The sequence below is a fragment of the Hibiscus syriacus genome, unplaced genomic scaffold (genome assembly GCF_006381635.1).
Source record: "Hibiscus syriacus cultivar Baekdansim isolate YM2019G1 unplaced genomic scaffold, ASM638163v2 tig00116962_pilon, whole genome shotgun sequence".
In the NCBI taxonomy this organism is placed as follows: domain Eukaryota; kingdom Viridiplantae; phylum Streptophyta; class Magnoliopsida; order Malvales; family Malvaceae; genus Hibiscus; species Hibiscus syriacus.
Genome location: NW_024063488.1, coordinates 7,509,617 through 7,525,345, shown reverse-complemented (window position 1 = coordinate 7,525,345; position 15,729 = coordinate 7,509,617). Strand labels below are relative to the sequence as shown.

Sequence of the window (15,729 nt, the reverse complement as noted above, 5' to 3'; positions counted from 1 at the left end):
GACTCGACTTGAAAACTCTGAAATGGAGCTTGACTCGACTCAAAAACTCACGAGCTTAAAATTTTCAAGTTCGACTCGAACTCTAAATTCTGAACTGAAGCTCGTGAGCAGCTTGAAAAGGCTCGAAATGAAAAAAAATCTTAAACTTAACTCGATTGAAGCCTCAAACTCAAACCTGAACCTTAAATACATGAAAATCTTATTGTATTTTAAAAAAAAATCAATACATAAATATTAATATTAATATTAATATTATTAATAAATTATTTAAAAAAATAAAATCTTAATATATTATATTTTCGAGCTGTTCACGAGATTTTCGAGTCGAATATTAAATAGTTCGTTTCGGCTCGTTAAGAACTCGAGTCGAGCTCGACTCGAATCCATTCGATCCGAGTATTTATTGAACCTTGATCGAATCGATCTCGAGTAACTCACAATCTGTCTCGTGGCCTAGGTCAACTTTTCTATTCGTTTCGAGTTGGAAAACCTTAGAAGAGACAGCCTCCATACCTCTCACTGACTGTAAAACCACCAACTCCCAAAGAACAAATCAGACTTCAACTCAGTTGTAATCCATCCGTCTCTTTGTTGGATTTAATCTTAAAGGTTAAAGCTAAATTGAGCCAATTAAATTTCAAAAGTAAAGCTATATTATATCCTAATATTCCCTATGAATCATGCTAAATATTGCATTATGCAGGCAACGTTTGCACATTATGCCAGAACTTTCGCAGAAAAAACACCAAACTAAAGTATTTGTACAAGTAACCAAGAACAGCATATGTAAATAAATTGTCATAATCAATTAAGATTAAAGTAGAGGAGAGTTCAGTTTCAGTACAGTAAAAGCAACAATTGTATTAGTTGATTTTGAGATTCCCATTCCTAAATTAAGTAACTCGAACGCCTTGGTATCTTAGAATCTCCCCAATAAGCTCTCCTTTACCAGAACCTACGTACCTACCACATATCTCTCCATCTCTGATGAACAAAAACGTCGGTACCTCCACCACGTCCATGTCCTTGAGGAACTGCATGCATCTGTCGTTCTCATCACCGCTCATCCTGGCAAAGACCACAGAATCCATCTGCTTAGACAGCTTAACCACCGTCGGATACACCTTGACACAAGGCCCGCAATGTTTGAGCCCCACGTCCAGAACAATCAGCTTATGGTCAAGCTTGTGGTAGTCGATGAGCTTCTCCACGTCCTCCCTGGAGTGAAGCTGAGCAACACCCGAATGACTGTCGCCGTAGTACAACACATCGCCCATCAGCTAATCTGGCCCGATCCCTTCTTCTTCATGGATTTTCTCCATGCTCTTGTAGAAGCTAAAGTGAGGGACTTTCGTGATTTTCTCCCTTTGGCAAAGCTCCCTGGTCTTGTCCGATTCGTCGCCCATCACGAGGATGAATTCTACATCGTTGCAAGTCCTGCTAAGTTCCACCATAAATGGGTAAATCCTGCTGCTATGGTAACTGTAGCTGGTGGCGTATTCAACCACAACAAGCTTGTTTTTAGCCTTTTGGAGTGCTTCATCGAATTCCTCGATGCTGTGAACCTTCTGTACTCTCTCATCACTCGGAGCACTCTTTGTACCAGGAGCAGCAGTGGCCTTGGTAATGAAGCGAGGGATTGTGCTGGTTTCTAGTTTTGTTGAAAAGGGTCTTGGCCTAGTAACAAAGCATGACATGAAAGAGTCATGAGAGTGAAGAGAAGTTATACGTGGGCTGAAGTAAAGATCAGAAGGAGGTGGTTTAGTTAAGAAATTAGTGATTGCAGCCATTACGAAATGTGAGACAAAAGGCAAGTGAAAGAATTAACTCTGTTCTGGAGTTGCTTCAGGGGGCTCCTCCTCCAACAACAAATACGGATTAAAGATAAAAATCTAGTCCTTCAAAAATGGTAACCACTCGTTTTGGCTTATTCCGCTCATATTAACCACATACCTTCGCTCCTGTATTGTTATTGGGGACTTGGAAAGGTAGATTTTTGTACCATCACTCGGCTGGATTTTTCATTGTCGTTTTTGTTGGTGAAGAAAATATGCAGTGCTGTCAACTTGAGGTTATTATTAACACTTAAGAGTTGAGATAACTAAAGTCTCCTTCCCAAAAATCAATTGGGCTTATATGAAATGAGTATTTGGACCGTTACGGTATATGCACTTAAAAATGCAATATTAAAACATCTAAAAATAATTTTAGATGTAACGTGAGCACTTATTTTTACTAAATGATATTATCTAATTATCATTCTTCGGTTGAAGTTTAAAGAAATATAAAATATATACTATTTTCATCACAAGGCTGAAGTTTAAAGAAAGACTCCATCACAAATTTTTCCTCCGACAAGAGCTGGCAAGTGAATTGGTTATCCACAACTTGTCTGAGATTATCAACATTCTATACTATGTAAATTTATAGAGCGTTTTACAAATTATTTATGAAAGAAACATCAACATTTTTAAAAATAAATAAGAGAACATAAATATAATTTTATTCATTCAATCTCAATTTATTTACGCTTCGAAGTTTTTTAAATTTTAATGAAGTTGTCTTTACTATCCGATTATTGCACAATAAACGAAGGGCTTAGAGCATTTGATGAAATGGTTTTGTCGTTCTCTCAAGTTTAACGCTTGCACCTGATGTGGGACGCAATAAACACCCAATTCAATAATGGCCCAAATTCTGACTCAATAGGTCCATACTCATTGCTAATTTGAACTTGTAATTACATGTATCGTTTTGTTTCCTTCTTAAGGAATACAAACGAATGCAATTGGTTCAAGACTACATGTAAGCCTAATCCACTTGCCTTTTAGTCCAAGCTTCGAAACAAGTCTCTTGCAAGCTACGCAATCTTCCATTGTAGTCTTTAGCTTCACTTTTCGGCTGTGATAAATACTATATAGAGAAAGGAAAGAGAAGCGTGGCTAAAGCTATAAACCTGTGTATTGCTATTGCCTCCTTATTTCGGCTTCAACAAGAACAATCAGTCTACAGTAGGCCCATTTATCCACCTTACATCGAGTTTGTACCTATTTGTCTGCGATTTCTTCACGTGGGAAACAAGCTGTCAACCTGTGACTCAGCAATAACCACTACATATAGGCTATAGCGATATAAAATGGCAAAGTTTACACTTCACATAATCTTTAAATTAACGTCCTTTACCCTTCCCTTGTTTTCAAAGCGTTTTGCCTGTAGGTTGAGAGAGCTAGCTTTAGTTTTTTTTTCTCCTTCAGGTGTTTTTCTTCTTTATCTTTTAGTAAGAGAGAGAGAGATAACAATGGAGAAGCTGTCGGGGCTGAGCCACCTCTTCATGACAATCTTCCTCCACAACTTCGCCAACTTTATGGTGATTCCGGCCATCACAGATGTTACAATGGAGGCGCTTTGCCCTGGAAAAGATGAATGTTCCCTTGCCATTTTTATCTCCGGATTTCAGCAAGCGGTAATAAACTCATAATGTCATTTTTTTCTCAAGCTCTAATTCTCTTCCTTACACGTATATTAACACTTCAAACTTCTTCTTTGCAATCAACGGCTTTGTTCCTTGTCATCTAAAAGCAAAACTATTCAAGATGCATTGCTTTCCAGTTTACCCAGAAAAAAAAAGAACATGGTTGAAGGTTTTGGTCGATCTTAAGTGGAAAATTATCTGATTGTAATGCAGAATTCTAACAAGCTGTTATGTAAACCGTTAGGAAGCAGAATCTACGTCCTAGGATGATATCATATATGACAATCGCAAAAAGTTAACTCTGTTTCGTCTCACTCACTCAACGAAATTTCCTTTCAATTTCAACCTTCGAAGAGATGCCTTTGTTACTTTTGGCTCCTTCCCACCTAGTATACATGGACCAATGGCAAAACCTCCTTCATCATCGTACTTGGTTTCCACTCATTTCCCCTCCAGGGCTCTTGTACCTTTTCAGTTCAACATTATAACGTAGCCCTTTTATGTTCTGTGAACATTTGGGTAAATATAGTTAGGCTGTAATGAAATATTAGAAGTTGCTTAATCTCTAAACTTGGTATTCTTTGTGTTTTGATGTTAATAACTGTTACGCACATTTAACTCCCTTTTTCATCTATACTTTGAACATAAATTTTCTTTAATTCATAAGGCCTATCACTATGTTTTCTACAAGCAACGTGTCATTTTCATTCATCTTTTAACTGTTGCCTGAATGATAATTCAAGTAATTGGAAAATATTGACATTGATGAAAATTGCCACCTCCCCATACAAAAGAAAAACAAGGAAGAAGAAACATGGATGAAGAGCTCAATCAAATCTTTACCGAGCAAGAGCAAGAGCAGGCTCGTTTTTCGAGTCACGGCGTTCTAAGCCTGCCGCTTGGCTATCTGCGACTCTATGATTATTGTTTACAGCAGTGACATTGACATGCACTAATGCCCGCTTACGTTAATTGCGAAGTTTCCTTAGCCTGGGTTTCAGGGAAAACAATATTTTACGGCACTTTCAGTTATACGTGCGAGTTAACATAGAGGACCCACACCCAGTGTTTTGAAAATTGGACCGGACCTGCCGGTTCAACCGGGAACCGTTATTTTGTCCGGTCTATTCTACCCCGGTTGAACCGGTTTTAGTGAACCGCAATGAATCGTTTGAACTGGCTTTGAACCGCTCGAATCAGACCGGACCGTGAATCGGTTCAACCTAAATTTTTTTTGATTTTTTATTAAATCTTTTTAATATTTTTATTTAATATTTAAAATAATTATGACGTCGTCCGATTCTTACGATCGGTCAGACCAGTTTGACCGGTTGAACAGTAAACCGGTAGCACGACCGGTTGACTGCTCGGTCCGGTTCTAAAAACCATACCCGCACCTCAAATCTATGTTGGAATTGGATCTTCTGTCTTTTTATAAACCCGTGATGGCCAATAAATGGATTGTACTTTTTGTTTACGTTACTGTGATTACGAATACGTACCTAACCAGCTAACCTTACCTGTTTTTATTTTTGGGTTAACAGAAACAGTATTATGATTCATTAACATAAAGTAACATACGATCTATGCAGATTATTGGGCTTGGGTCCTTTTTGATGATGCCTTTCGTTGGAAATCTCTCGGATAAATATGGAAGGAAGGCTTTGCTTACACTACCCATCACTCTTACTATAATTCCATTAGGTCATTCCATTGCAAATACATACATGCATATATACATGTATATATACATTTGAGTTCCCTTTTTGTGTTGTGTATTTCTTAGTAAGAAAACCCGCCATGTTTTCTTTATGCAGCCATACTGGCGTACAGCAGAACCAAGAGTTTCTTTTATGCCTACTACGTATTCAAGATTCTCACCGCCATGTTTTGTGAAGGAAGCGTCCACTGTCTTGCTCTTGCTTATGTGGTAAACCTCTGTTCGTTAAATGGGGTATTGTCTAAGGTTGTCATCATGTACTGTGGGCTAGTTTTGTACTAGGATAAATGGGCTTGGATGTCCCTCGGAACCCTCTCTTGTCCGTTTTTCTCACGGTTGTTACACAAATGACCTCCATGATTCCTCTGCCACCTATGTTTTTAAGTGCCTGGAACTTGGGTTATTTTTCAGGCAGACAACGTTCCGGAAGGACGACGAGCTTCAGCTTTTGGGATTCTGTCTGGTATTGGATCGTGTGCCTTTGTCTGCGGGACTCTGTTTACCCGTTTTCTTTCGACTGCCTCCATTTTCCAGGTTTTTGCTTCTCCTTTTCTACTATTTCAAATATAAATTCTTTCCAATGTACCGAATTTGATTGTTTCATTTACCAGGTAGCGACAGCAATGGCGATGCTGTCAGCGGTTTACATGACGGTTTTCCTCACGGACTCCGTCATAAATGATAATCTTTCTACTCCAATTATCTCAAAAGAAAATTTTAATGGCATTGTTAATCAAGATGAGGAGTCAAACAAGAAAATACAGACGTTTAAAACCATGCCTTCCATAGAAGATATGCTTGCCTTGTTGAAGAACAGGTCTTTAAATTTTCCTTCATCTGATAAAAGTATTTTACTTGACCACAAGCTTATACTAAAATACTTCATGCTTTAATCGGTTGATTCTCCTTCGAGTGACTAATGTTCTAAATTGAACGTAAATGGTGTAACAGCTTGACATTTTCACAAGCGGCAATTGTTTCATTTTTTAGCAACCTTGCAGATGTTGGTCTCCATGCTTCATTACTGGTACATTTGCAATCCCATATGAACCACCAAAAGACCTTTGATTCTCCTAGAAAAATAAATACCCGTGGCCGTAATTTTGACTCAGTTAACTTTCCTGTGCAGTACTATCTAAAGGCCAGATTTCACTTCAACAAAGACCAGTTTGCCGACTTAATGGTTATAACTGGAGTTGCAGGGACTGTTTCCCAGGCACGACACATTTAGTGTCTCTAGTTATTTCTTTCTTCTTTTATTTACTTTTTTTTGTTGATACGACATTGAAACTTTCTTGCAGCTGCTTCTCATGCCCGTACTAGCTCCTGCTCTTGGAGAAGAGAGATTGCTGTCGATAGGGCTGTTTTTTAGCTGTGCACATGTAAGCTGCATGTTTCATTGATATTTCACATATTTTCGTTGACCATATGGTTATATATTGTGACACGATCTTGTGCATATGTAAACTGTAATTGTCATGGCTCGTGGTTTTTTATTTAATTGTCTATGGATTTGAATGCAGATGCTCTTCTATAGCATTGCATGGTCCTTGTGGGTAATAATCAAAACTCGATCACCATCCAAAATTTTTGTTTCCTTGAGTACTTAACATGAGCGACCTTTTTTTTTATTCAACTTGCTTAAAGTTATATCTTACAATGGCAGGTACCCTATGCAGCAGCTGTGCTTTCCTTATTCTATGTTTTTTCACAACCATGTGTACGTTTTTTCTTCATTTAATGTCCCCAGATCTTCATAACTTGTAGCATACTTTGTAACCAACGTTTATCTTACAATATGCAGATAAGGAGCATTGTGTCTAAACAAGTTGGGTCCTCTGAGCAGGTATTATTCGGGTAATAAGTTTTTTTTGTGTGTGTGTGTGTGTTTTGTTAAAACAGACTAGCTAATGTCTATTCCTTATATTCAGGGGAAGGCTCAAGGCTTTATTTCAGGCATAGGTTCCTTTGCCCAAGTTGCTTCTCCCTTGGTTTTCTCTCCTCTAACAGGTCAACCAAAACTTGACTCTGTTCATCGTTCGACTCATTCAAAATGTAAGACTGACATAGTTTATTCATTCTCCCAGCTTTGTTCCTTTCGGAAAGAGCACCGTTTTATTTCCCCGGTTTGAGTATCATGTGCGTCGGGTTTGCCTCGGTAAGAATATGACACATACAAGTCCCTTTGTTTTGAAGTTATAAAATGCAGCTCGGGGAGTACATTTAATCTGCAACTACTTCACAAGGGTACTGACGTACAGTAACTAACTGAAATTTTCTTTTTCTTAAGCAGATGATAGCTTTTGTCCAGAGTCTCATGATAAGAGCCGTTCCTCCTATATCAACCCAAAGAGCAGGCAACAGCAACTAAATCGAAGCCGAGCAAGGAATGTGTATTCAAAACCCTGAATCATTCCTCACTCGAATTCACATTGCCTGTGAAAATCTTCCAACAGGACGCATATATGTATTAGTAACTACTAGAAATGTTTAAGGAAGAACTTGGGAAGTTGGAATGGTTCTTCATAGCTTTGTAAGCAATAAAATCCATTTGACCACCGGTATATATATTATAGATATAGAGCTTAGAGCCTGCCCGGGGTGCAGCTGCGGAAGCCAGAAAAGGGTTCTTTTTGTTTTCTTTAGAGAGGCTCATTATGCATCTTATCGTTAGATTTGGGCATATGCCTTCAACTTTGTAATATGTTCGGTTTTAAATAAGAGAAAATAACCTCAGTAACCGAAAATGCCTTATAATATACGAATTTAACCAACTTTTTTTGGATTTGCCAAAATAACCAACAAATTCGCAACGCGCGAATATATAAATCGCAACACATAAATCAAATTCACAACGCGATAGTCAAATTTGCAACCCAAAGTCAAATTCGCAACGCGATAGTCAAATTCGCAACGCGAATTTGTAAATCGCAACACAGAAGTCAAATTCGCAACGCGATAGTCAAATTCGCAACACAAAAGTCAACGCGAATTTGTAAATCTCAACACATAAGTCAAATTCGCAACGCGAAAGTCAAATGTTTTTACGTGAAACACAATATTAATTTCGCAACACAAATGTAAACAGTATTATCACAAATCATCTCTAACCTAAAACCCTAAATCACAACTCAATCTCATCTCCATCTCTCACTCTCTATGGCGACATCCGTCCCCATCTCCGACGAAATCCGTCTATCTCCATCTCTCAGAGAAACCCTCACAACCATTCACTGTCAGAAATGGAAAATCAACCACCGAGGGTTAGTTTTTTGAATCTCTTATTTTTATTTTGAAATTTTTGTATTATTATTAGATTTTTCTTATATTGATGATAAATTTACTGGTAATTTCAATATATATAGATTAACCATTTCACTGAGATTGCTTAGTAAATTCATTCGGTTGCTACCAATACTGCTAAACTGTTTAGTCTTTAACCCTGTGAAGTTAGTATTTGTCTTTGTTTTGTCTCTTTATTTTGTCTTTTTGTTGAAGAAACCCTAAATCACAACACCAATTTTGCAACGCGATTTTAGTTTCGCGTTGTGAATTTAAGTTTTAGAAACTTCTTTTATTCTGCAAATTGAAACTTGAATGAATTGCATTACTTCAACCAAAAAACAAAGACAAATATCAACTTCACAGTGTTGCTAATTTAAGTTTCAAGAATAAACTATTACTCTTTATGTTGTCCTTGAACCTGCACTAAACCTATATGTTGTCCTTTTAAATGTTTATATAAGTGATTACTTCTGGAATGTTATCTGATGCATTTTGTGAACTATGATGGAATAATGACTTGGGTGAATACCGTGCTAGTTTGAAACATATTTGGCTTTGTTTTCACTGTTTAATATCATGTCTGTTTATAGTGTATAATTTGTAGTTTTTGGTATATCTAACTGTATGTTTATTATTTTTGTAGACATTTTTTTGACTGCATTGACCTTAAGGAATAAATTAAGCCTAGCCACTAAAATTGCGTCGACGCTTACACCTCTACAAAGAAAATTGTTTGAGGATACTTGCTTCGGGCCATGGCTGAAAGTGCAACATACAGGTGGAGATGCTATGTTGACACATTTGTTTCTTTAGACCATGACTAACGATCTACCCGAGGGGATACAACGTGGTGATGAGGAGATATGGTTTCATTTTCCTCCGGCACATACTTGTTTTGGGTGGGAGGAGTTTTGCTTAATCATTGGTCTACGCTTCAGACACGATGATGTAGGTCGGTACACTAGTCATATCGCCCGCCCATCATGGTTATCTCGGGTTTTTCCTGAGCTGGCAAAGTCGAAGCCGAGTTTACACGTCTACGACTTGAAGAGATTATTTGATAAAGATGGTTTTACTCGGATGGATGACCTTGATGTTGTCCGAGTATGCCATTTATCACTTTTGCATGGCGGCTTTTTAGGCAAAGAGGGCAGACAATCTATCTCCGAGGACCTAATATTATTGGTAGAGAACCTAAATGCATAGAACTTGTTTCTGTGGGGTTCATATCTATGGAAAACTACCTGGAAGAAGTTGTCGTCTGCCTTTGAGGATCGAAAAAGTTTACGGGGCGATGGTTCTAAATACACTTTGACAGGCTTTACTTGGGCCTTTAAGGTAAGAATTTCTATATAATATTTCTAAAATTATAATTAATTATTTAACAATTACTAATGTTTGTGTATTATATTGTTTGTAGATTTGGAAATTTGAGGCTTTCCCCAACATGCGGACATATACGATAAAAATATCAAATGATATTCCTAGGGCTATTACTTGAAAGAGGATCCGCATGTTGGATTGGGAAGAGTTACTCCCATATACGACGATGAATGATGTAAGTTAACACACAAATAATATCATATATAAACAAGTTATTACTAGTACAAGTTTAACTTTGTTTGAGTTTTTATATTGTTAGGAGGCCAACTATCCATTACAGAGGCTGAGCTTGCCACTGATTGGTGGCAAGCTAGTAAGCGATTTTTTATGGGACGGATGATGAACACCCCCACCTCGAGAGCCATCACCTGATCGGGCCTATTCTAGAGCTCGACACCCGGAGCCATCACCTGATCGAGCCTCTTCTCCACCTCTACCATCACCTATTCCATCACATCATCGAGCCTCTTCTCTACCATCACCTCATGATAGGCGACCGGCAAAGAGGCCACGACATTTATCTCCATGTTCTCCACCTCCACGGGATAAGTTAGGGGAATTACGTGATGAGGTCGGTGCTTTACGTCATGAGTTTGGTACTTTACGTGAAGATAATGGTGCATGGCGTGATGAGGTTTGATCTTTACCTGGTGAGGTGGATTTTTTATGCGATGAAAATGGTGCGCTACGCGATGAGGTATCTACTTTACGTGATGAGGTTGCCGCTCTACGCGAGATTGTTTTATTGTTGCAGAATGAGATTCATACTCTACGCAATGAGGTAAATTTGTTTAATACTATACTAAAAATGCAAATAACCTTTTTTCGGCATTATTTATTTATTTACTGATTTATGTATTAATTTATTTTCAGCGGCCCGATATGGTAGATGCTTTACGTCGGGTTTTTCTTGCACAACGGGGTTCACGCATCAGACGTCGTGCACGTGCCATTACGTCTCCGTTCACCCACTAGTGCCAAGACTCCGTAAGAATAAGTCCGATGCACCTATTATCATTCAAGAGGCATATCCTATCGTTCAAGAGGCCCCTCCCACCGTTCAAGAGGCCCCTGTCATCGTTCAAGAGGTCCCGCCCGCCGTTCAAGAGCCCGATTCACATGGCGTCATAAGTCGACATATTGATAAACCCCCTCCCATGCCCGATATGATGGATACGAGTTGGCTTTCGTATGTGTTACCGGCCAGTACCATTCCTCAGCAGGAGAGGGAAACACTACCGGACACAATTATGGATAATACCATTTGGGCTAAGACCGTAGTTGATTTTTATCTACATAAGCGGAGCAAGGGGTGTTATTCTGACCTATGTCAAATTGACGATGCTATTCAGTTGTTTCTTGATCGGTCTTGGTGGGGTATTTTATTAGGGGTTGAAGATAATGACTATCTCGAAGGGGTGGTAAGTATTATATTCTTCTTATATTGCATTTTGATTAATTTTTTTAAAATTATTAATAAATTCACTAATATATTTATTTTTTTATAAAACAGCATATTGATGCATGGGTGTCACGTCTTCTAATAATAAGGAAATTGAGGAAAAGAAATACTAGATGGACTATTATGCCGACGTCTTTTCACGCAGCTCACTTGAAGGATCAGAGAGATGCTTCATATACGTTGGGTAATGGAAAAGCTAAACTTTATCCTACGTGGTGGGAGGTCGATAAGGTTAGTATTTATTTTTTGAATATTTTAAAGGTTTTCATAATTTTATTTGATGTGCGCAATTATTTATGATTGCAGGTGTTTATCCCTGTTTTGGAACGTTGTCATTGGCTTCTCGTTGAGCTTCAATTCCCATCCCTGAAGATAATGGTATATGACAGCATGTTGAATTACATACCATTGTCTGATTTGAGAGATATTATTACAAAGGGGTGGAGCGATCATTTGGCTAAATACTTGGATGCGATTGATTATTAGACAAATTCTGGAAACAAGAAGCCAAAGAAGTTCAAAATTATAATGATCAGAGACGAGACTGCGCCACAACAAACGCAGGGAGCCAGAGGGGATTGTAGTCCTCTCGTATGCTTGTGCTTGGAACGTTTGACGACAGGAAGTAAAGAATATCTACCTCCCACATATAGAGATAGAGGTGCAGTAGGCTTGTGGTTTCGGCATTATATGGCCAGATCGATATATACGAGACGCTGCCTACCTGCATCTATGTGCTGAAAGTGTGCATAAACAATTGGTAAGTTTGAGCAAGTGTTGTTAACATATATACTCTTTAATTGGTTTGAAAATATTTGATTAAGTACCTAGAATTCAGTAATTTGATGTTTGTTGGTTTTAGATGTGTAGGAAGTGTTGTTTGAGCAAATGTTTGGTTTTTGCAGGTTAATCTTGAAGTGAGCTGCGTGAAATTGATGTATTTGTGCATAAACAACAGTTTTTTTTTTGCTTTGTTTAATTGAATTTTACATTGAAAGTTGATTTGTTTAATTGATGAGGAAATAAGATTTATTTTTTGATTACTTGATTTGTAAAAGTTGATTTATAAAAGTTGATTTGTTTAATTTGATGTGTAAATAAGAATTATTTTTTTGCTTTTTTAATTGATTTGTAAAAGTTGATTTGTTGTTTATAAAAAATTCAATCTGCATTATGTTTGAAGGCAAAAAAAACATGTTGAAAGTACAAATTCGCAACGCGAAATAAGCGTTGTGATAGTCAAATTCGTAACGCGAAAGTCAAATTCGCAACGCGGTTTTCAGTTTGTGAATTTGACTTTTGCGTTGCGAATTTGGCTATCGCAACGCTTATTTCGCGTTGCGAATTTGACTTTCGCGTTGATCGCAACATACAACATCAAGATATATACAACATCAAAAACATTCCAAGCTATAAATACAAGCTAAGGACACTTAAAGAAACAAGAGAACAACTATCCAAGCAATCAAACACAAGAGAAAATCCCAACATGATAACAACTGAACAGATCATAGCAATGTTAAAATTCAAGTTGTAGATTTTGATTTCATTTTGCTTGGCACCATATGATATTTGGATTTTGATTTCCTTTTGCTTGGCACCATATGAGCTTTGGATTTTGATGAGCATCGGAAGCATTTCGGACTTATGATTTGGGTGGTACTCAGAAGTATTTCGGACTTATTATTTTTGTTATTATTACAAGTTATAGCCCTCAATTATCGGGATTTTTAGTTGTCATTTGTTGCATTTCTCGTATACCACCCAGATCATACGCCCGAAACGTTTCTGACGCTTTAAAGTTGACCAAAAATTACGATGGTCGGGATTTCCCTCGCATTTAAAGTTGAAAAAAAAACGATGGAAATTAGGAATAATCAATGATAACATGCATATTGGCTTGGGATAATATTTATAGCAGAGCCGAAATTTATATTGAAATTCAAACTCCAATTACATATGAAATGAATTTGAAATGCAACGTTAAATTGAACATGGAAATTGCATAATTGATTCATACTGTTCAAGTAACATGCTTTATGAACCATCAAGCTAAAAGACAATATTGATTGAGTTTAAAGCTGAGTTGTGAGTTGATGGGATTGTCACACTTGTCACATGGTTAGAATAAAGTACTCACATGGAAGAGATAGATTGTTTTGTTATACACAGCCCATCTCATCTGAATGAAAATATACATACAATATAATCAAACCAAAACATACATACACAACAAATTTATACATAACAATGTTCAAATAATGTACCCACAAAAACGAAATTAATCCGATGAAAAAGGGTTATTTCTAACGAATTCCGGAACATTATTTTCCAAATAATGTACCCATAACAATGTTCAAATAATGTACAACGTGATAGTCAAATTCGTAACGCGAAAGTCAAATTCAGTTTGCGATTTCGCGTTGCGAATTTGACTTTCGCGTTGATCGCAACATACAACATCAAGTTATATACAACATCAAACACATTCCAAGCTATAAATACAAGCTAAGGACACTTGAAGAAGCAAGAGAATAACTATCCAAGCAATCAAACACAAGAGAAAATCCCAACATGATAACAACTGAACAGATCATAGCAATGTTCAAACTCAAGTTACTAATGAATGTCTAACTAAAAATGTATGCATTCACACATAAAATACATATAATACAATGTTTGCATTTCAAAATCACCTAAGTTAATAAGTCTCAAAAGGTGAAGCCGGATGTGATTGGGATTTTGATTTTGATTGCGATTTTGATTTCATTTTGCTTGACACCATATGAGCTTTGGATTTTGATGAGGATCCATTTTTTTGTAGAGGAAAAGATGATTGTGATGGCACTGGTAATCCACAGGTCAACCTTGTATGACCACTTTCCTTGCACCGACTACATGTCGATATCCTCTTCTCTTCACCCTTAGACGGTATACGATCGTGATTTTTTGGTCAGCCAGGTAGCCTGCTGTCCATGACTGGTGGCAAAACTGTTTGTAAGTCATCTGGTATGTCCCACTCAGAAGGATGTGGACATGGGTAGACAATCTCAGCATAAGCCTGTCGATATACTTATGTAGTGTAGCAATCCATAGCGTATGCGTTTGAATCATCTTGGTTTAGATGAAGAGCAACTTTTATAACATGGCCACACGGATAACCAGATGTTTGCCATTTCTTACAACTACACGTCTTTGCATTTAGATCGACAAGCCCATTTAAGTTATTATCTAATACTTCAATCAAAGTGTTTGAACATGGTTCAACTCTCCATGACGTTGACTTCACAACACGTTTCGTTATCTTTTTTTCAGTTCATGGTGTAACACGACGTTCCAATGTTCCTGTAAATTTAAATAAATAATACTTAGTAAAATATATGATAAGTTATGAATTTAAAGAAATAATACCTGCATGGTTTCTTTTCTTGTAGTACCACTGTTGAATAGAGGCTCGAAAAAACTCCATTAACATAGTTATGGGTAATTTCTGAGAATGACGACTTAGAGCGTTGATTGATTCTGCACTATTAGACGTCATGAAATCATATTTTACTTCAAGTTGATGTACTCTTGACCATCTTTCAAACTCGGCATCTTCTAGTGTTTGAGCACATTGAGGCAAAACACATCTTAAACAATTTATATGCTTATTAAAATCCACTTTCCGATAAGCTTTTACAGTCTTCCAGTATGTCCATTTGTGATTTTTTATACCAGCAGACCTTGATTTTAGATTTCTGTACAAATGAACACTACAAAGTCCATGAAAAGCATCTGGGAAACACCTTCTAACAGCGTTTTCAATTGAGTTTGCCCTATCGTATATGATTGTCAAATTGCTAATAGGACCTATGAAATCCCTAAGATGCCCCATAAACCATGTCCATGAATCAGAGGTTTCAGATTTGCCAACCCCGTAAGCTATTGGCAGTATCCCATTGTTAGCATCCATGGCTACTACTAATAAGTTTACTCCAAGGTATCAGCCTTTCAAATATGCTCCGTCAACTATAATAACTGGGCGCATGCAAGTAATAAACGAACGAATCTACAAAATCATATACACAAGAAATATAATCATTTAAATATGAAATGCATGCAACTAACAAAAATGAGTCAACAAAATTATAATTATTTACTAACCGCAACACCAATGGTGATAAACAGCAACTCAAAGCGTCCATCTCTATCTGTTTTGATATGAGTTACCGACCCAGGATTTTTCAGGTTTAAATTGTGACAATAAGCCGGCAGTTGGGCAAACGATGCTTATGGCGACCCCCTCAACAATTCCAAGGCATAACATTTGGCTCTCCAAGCTTGAGAATATGAGATACTAATATTGAACCGAGCATTCATGTCAGTCATAATTTCATGTCCCCGATATACCCTTCCATTCAAAAA

At 37.3% G+C, this 15,729-nt stretch overlaps 1 protein-coding gene and 1 pseudogene across 2 annotated transcripts; one reads left to right on the top strand and one right to left on the bottom strand.

Annotated features, from left to right (window-relative positions):
- Window positions 1–864: 864 nt before the first annotated feature.
- Window positions 865–1,940, bottom strand: LOC120189980 (annotated as a pseudogene).
- A 1,291-nt stretch (window positions 1,941–3,231) lies between these two features.
- LOC120190420 (hippocampus abundant transcript-like protein 1) lies at window positions 3,232–7,812 on the top strand. 2 transcript variants are annotated; one of them, XM_039193504.1, is made up of 15 exons: window positions 3,232–3,463; window positions 5,065–5,176; window positions 5,290–5,402; window positions 5,604–5,726; window positions 5,804–6,009; window positions 6,144–6,219; window positions 6,322–6,408; window positions 6,494–6,574; window positions 6,716–6,748; window positions 6,859–6,912; window positions 6,997–7,038; window positions 7,124–7,202; window positions 7,280–7,350; window positions 7,486–7,583; window positions 7,769–7,812. In XM_039193504.1, exons 1-14 carry the CDS (start codon window positions 3,299–3,301, stop codon window positions 7,561–7,563), a joined length of 1,320 nt encoding a protein of 439 aa, XP_039049435.1. In that variant the 5' UTR covers window positions 3,232–3,298; the 3' UTR covers window positions 7,564–7,583; window positions 7,769–7,812. The 2 variants fall into 2 exon arrangements, with proteins under 2 accessions (XP_039049435.1, XP_039049434.1); XM_039193503.1 differs by lacking the exon at window positions 7,769–7,812 and having other exon boundaries at window positions 7,486–7,760.
- Window positions 7,813–15,729: the final 7,917 nt, after the last annotated feature.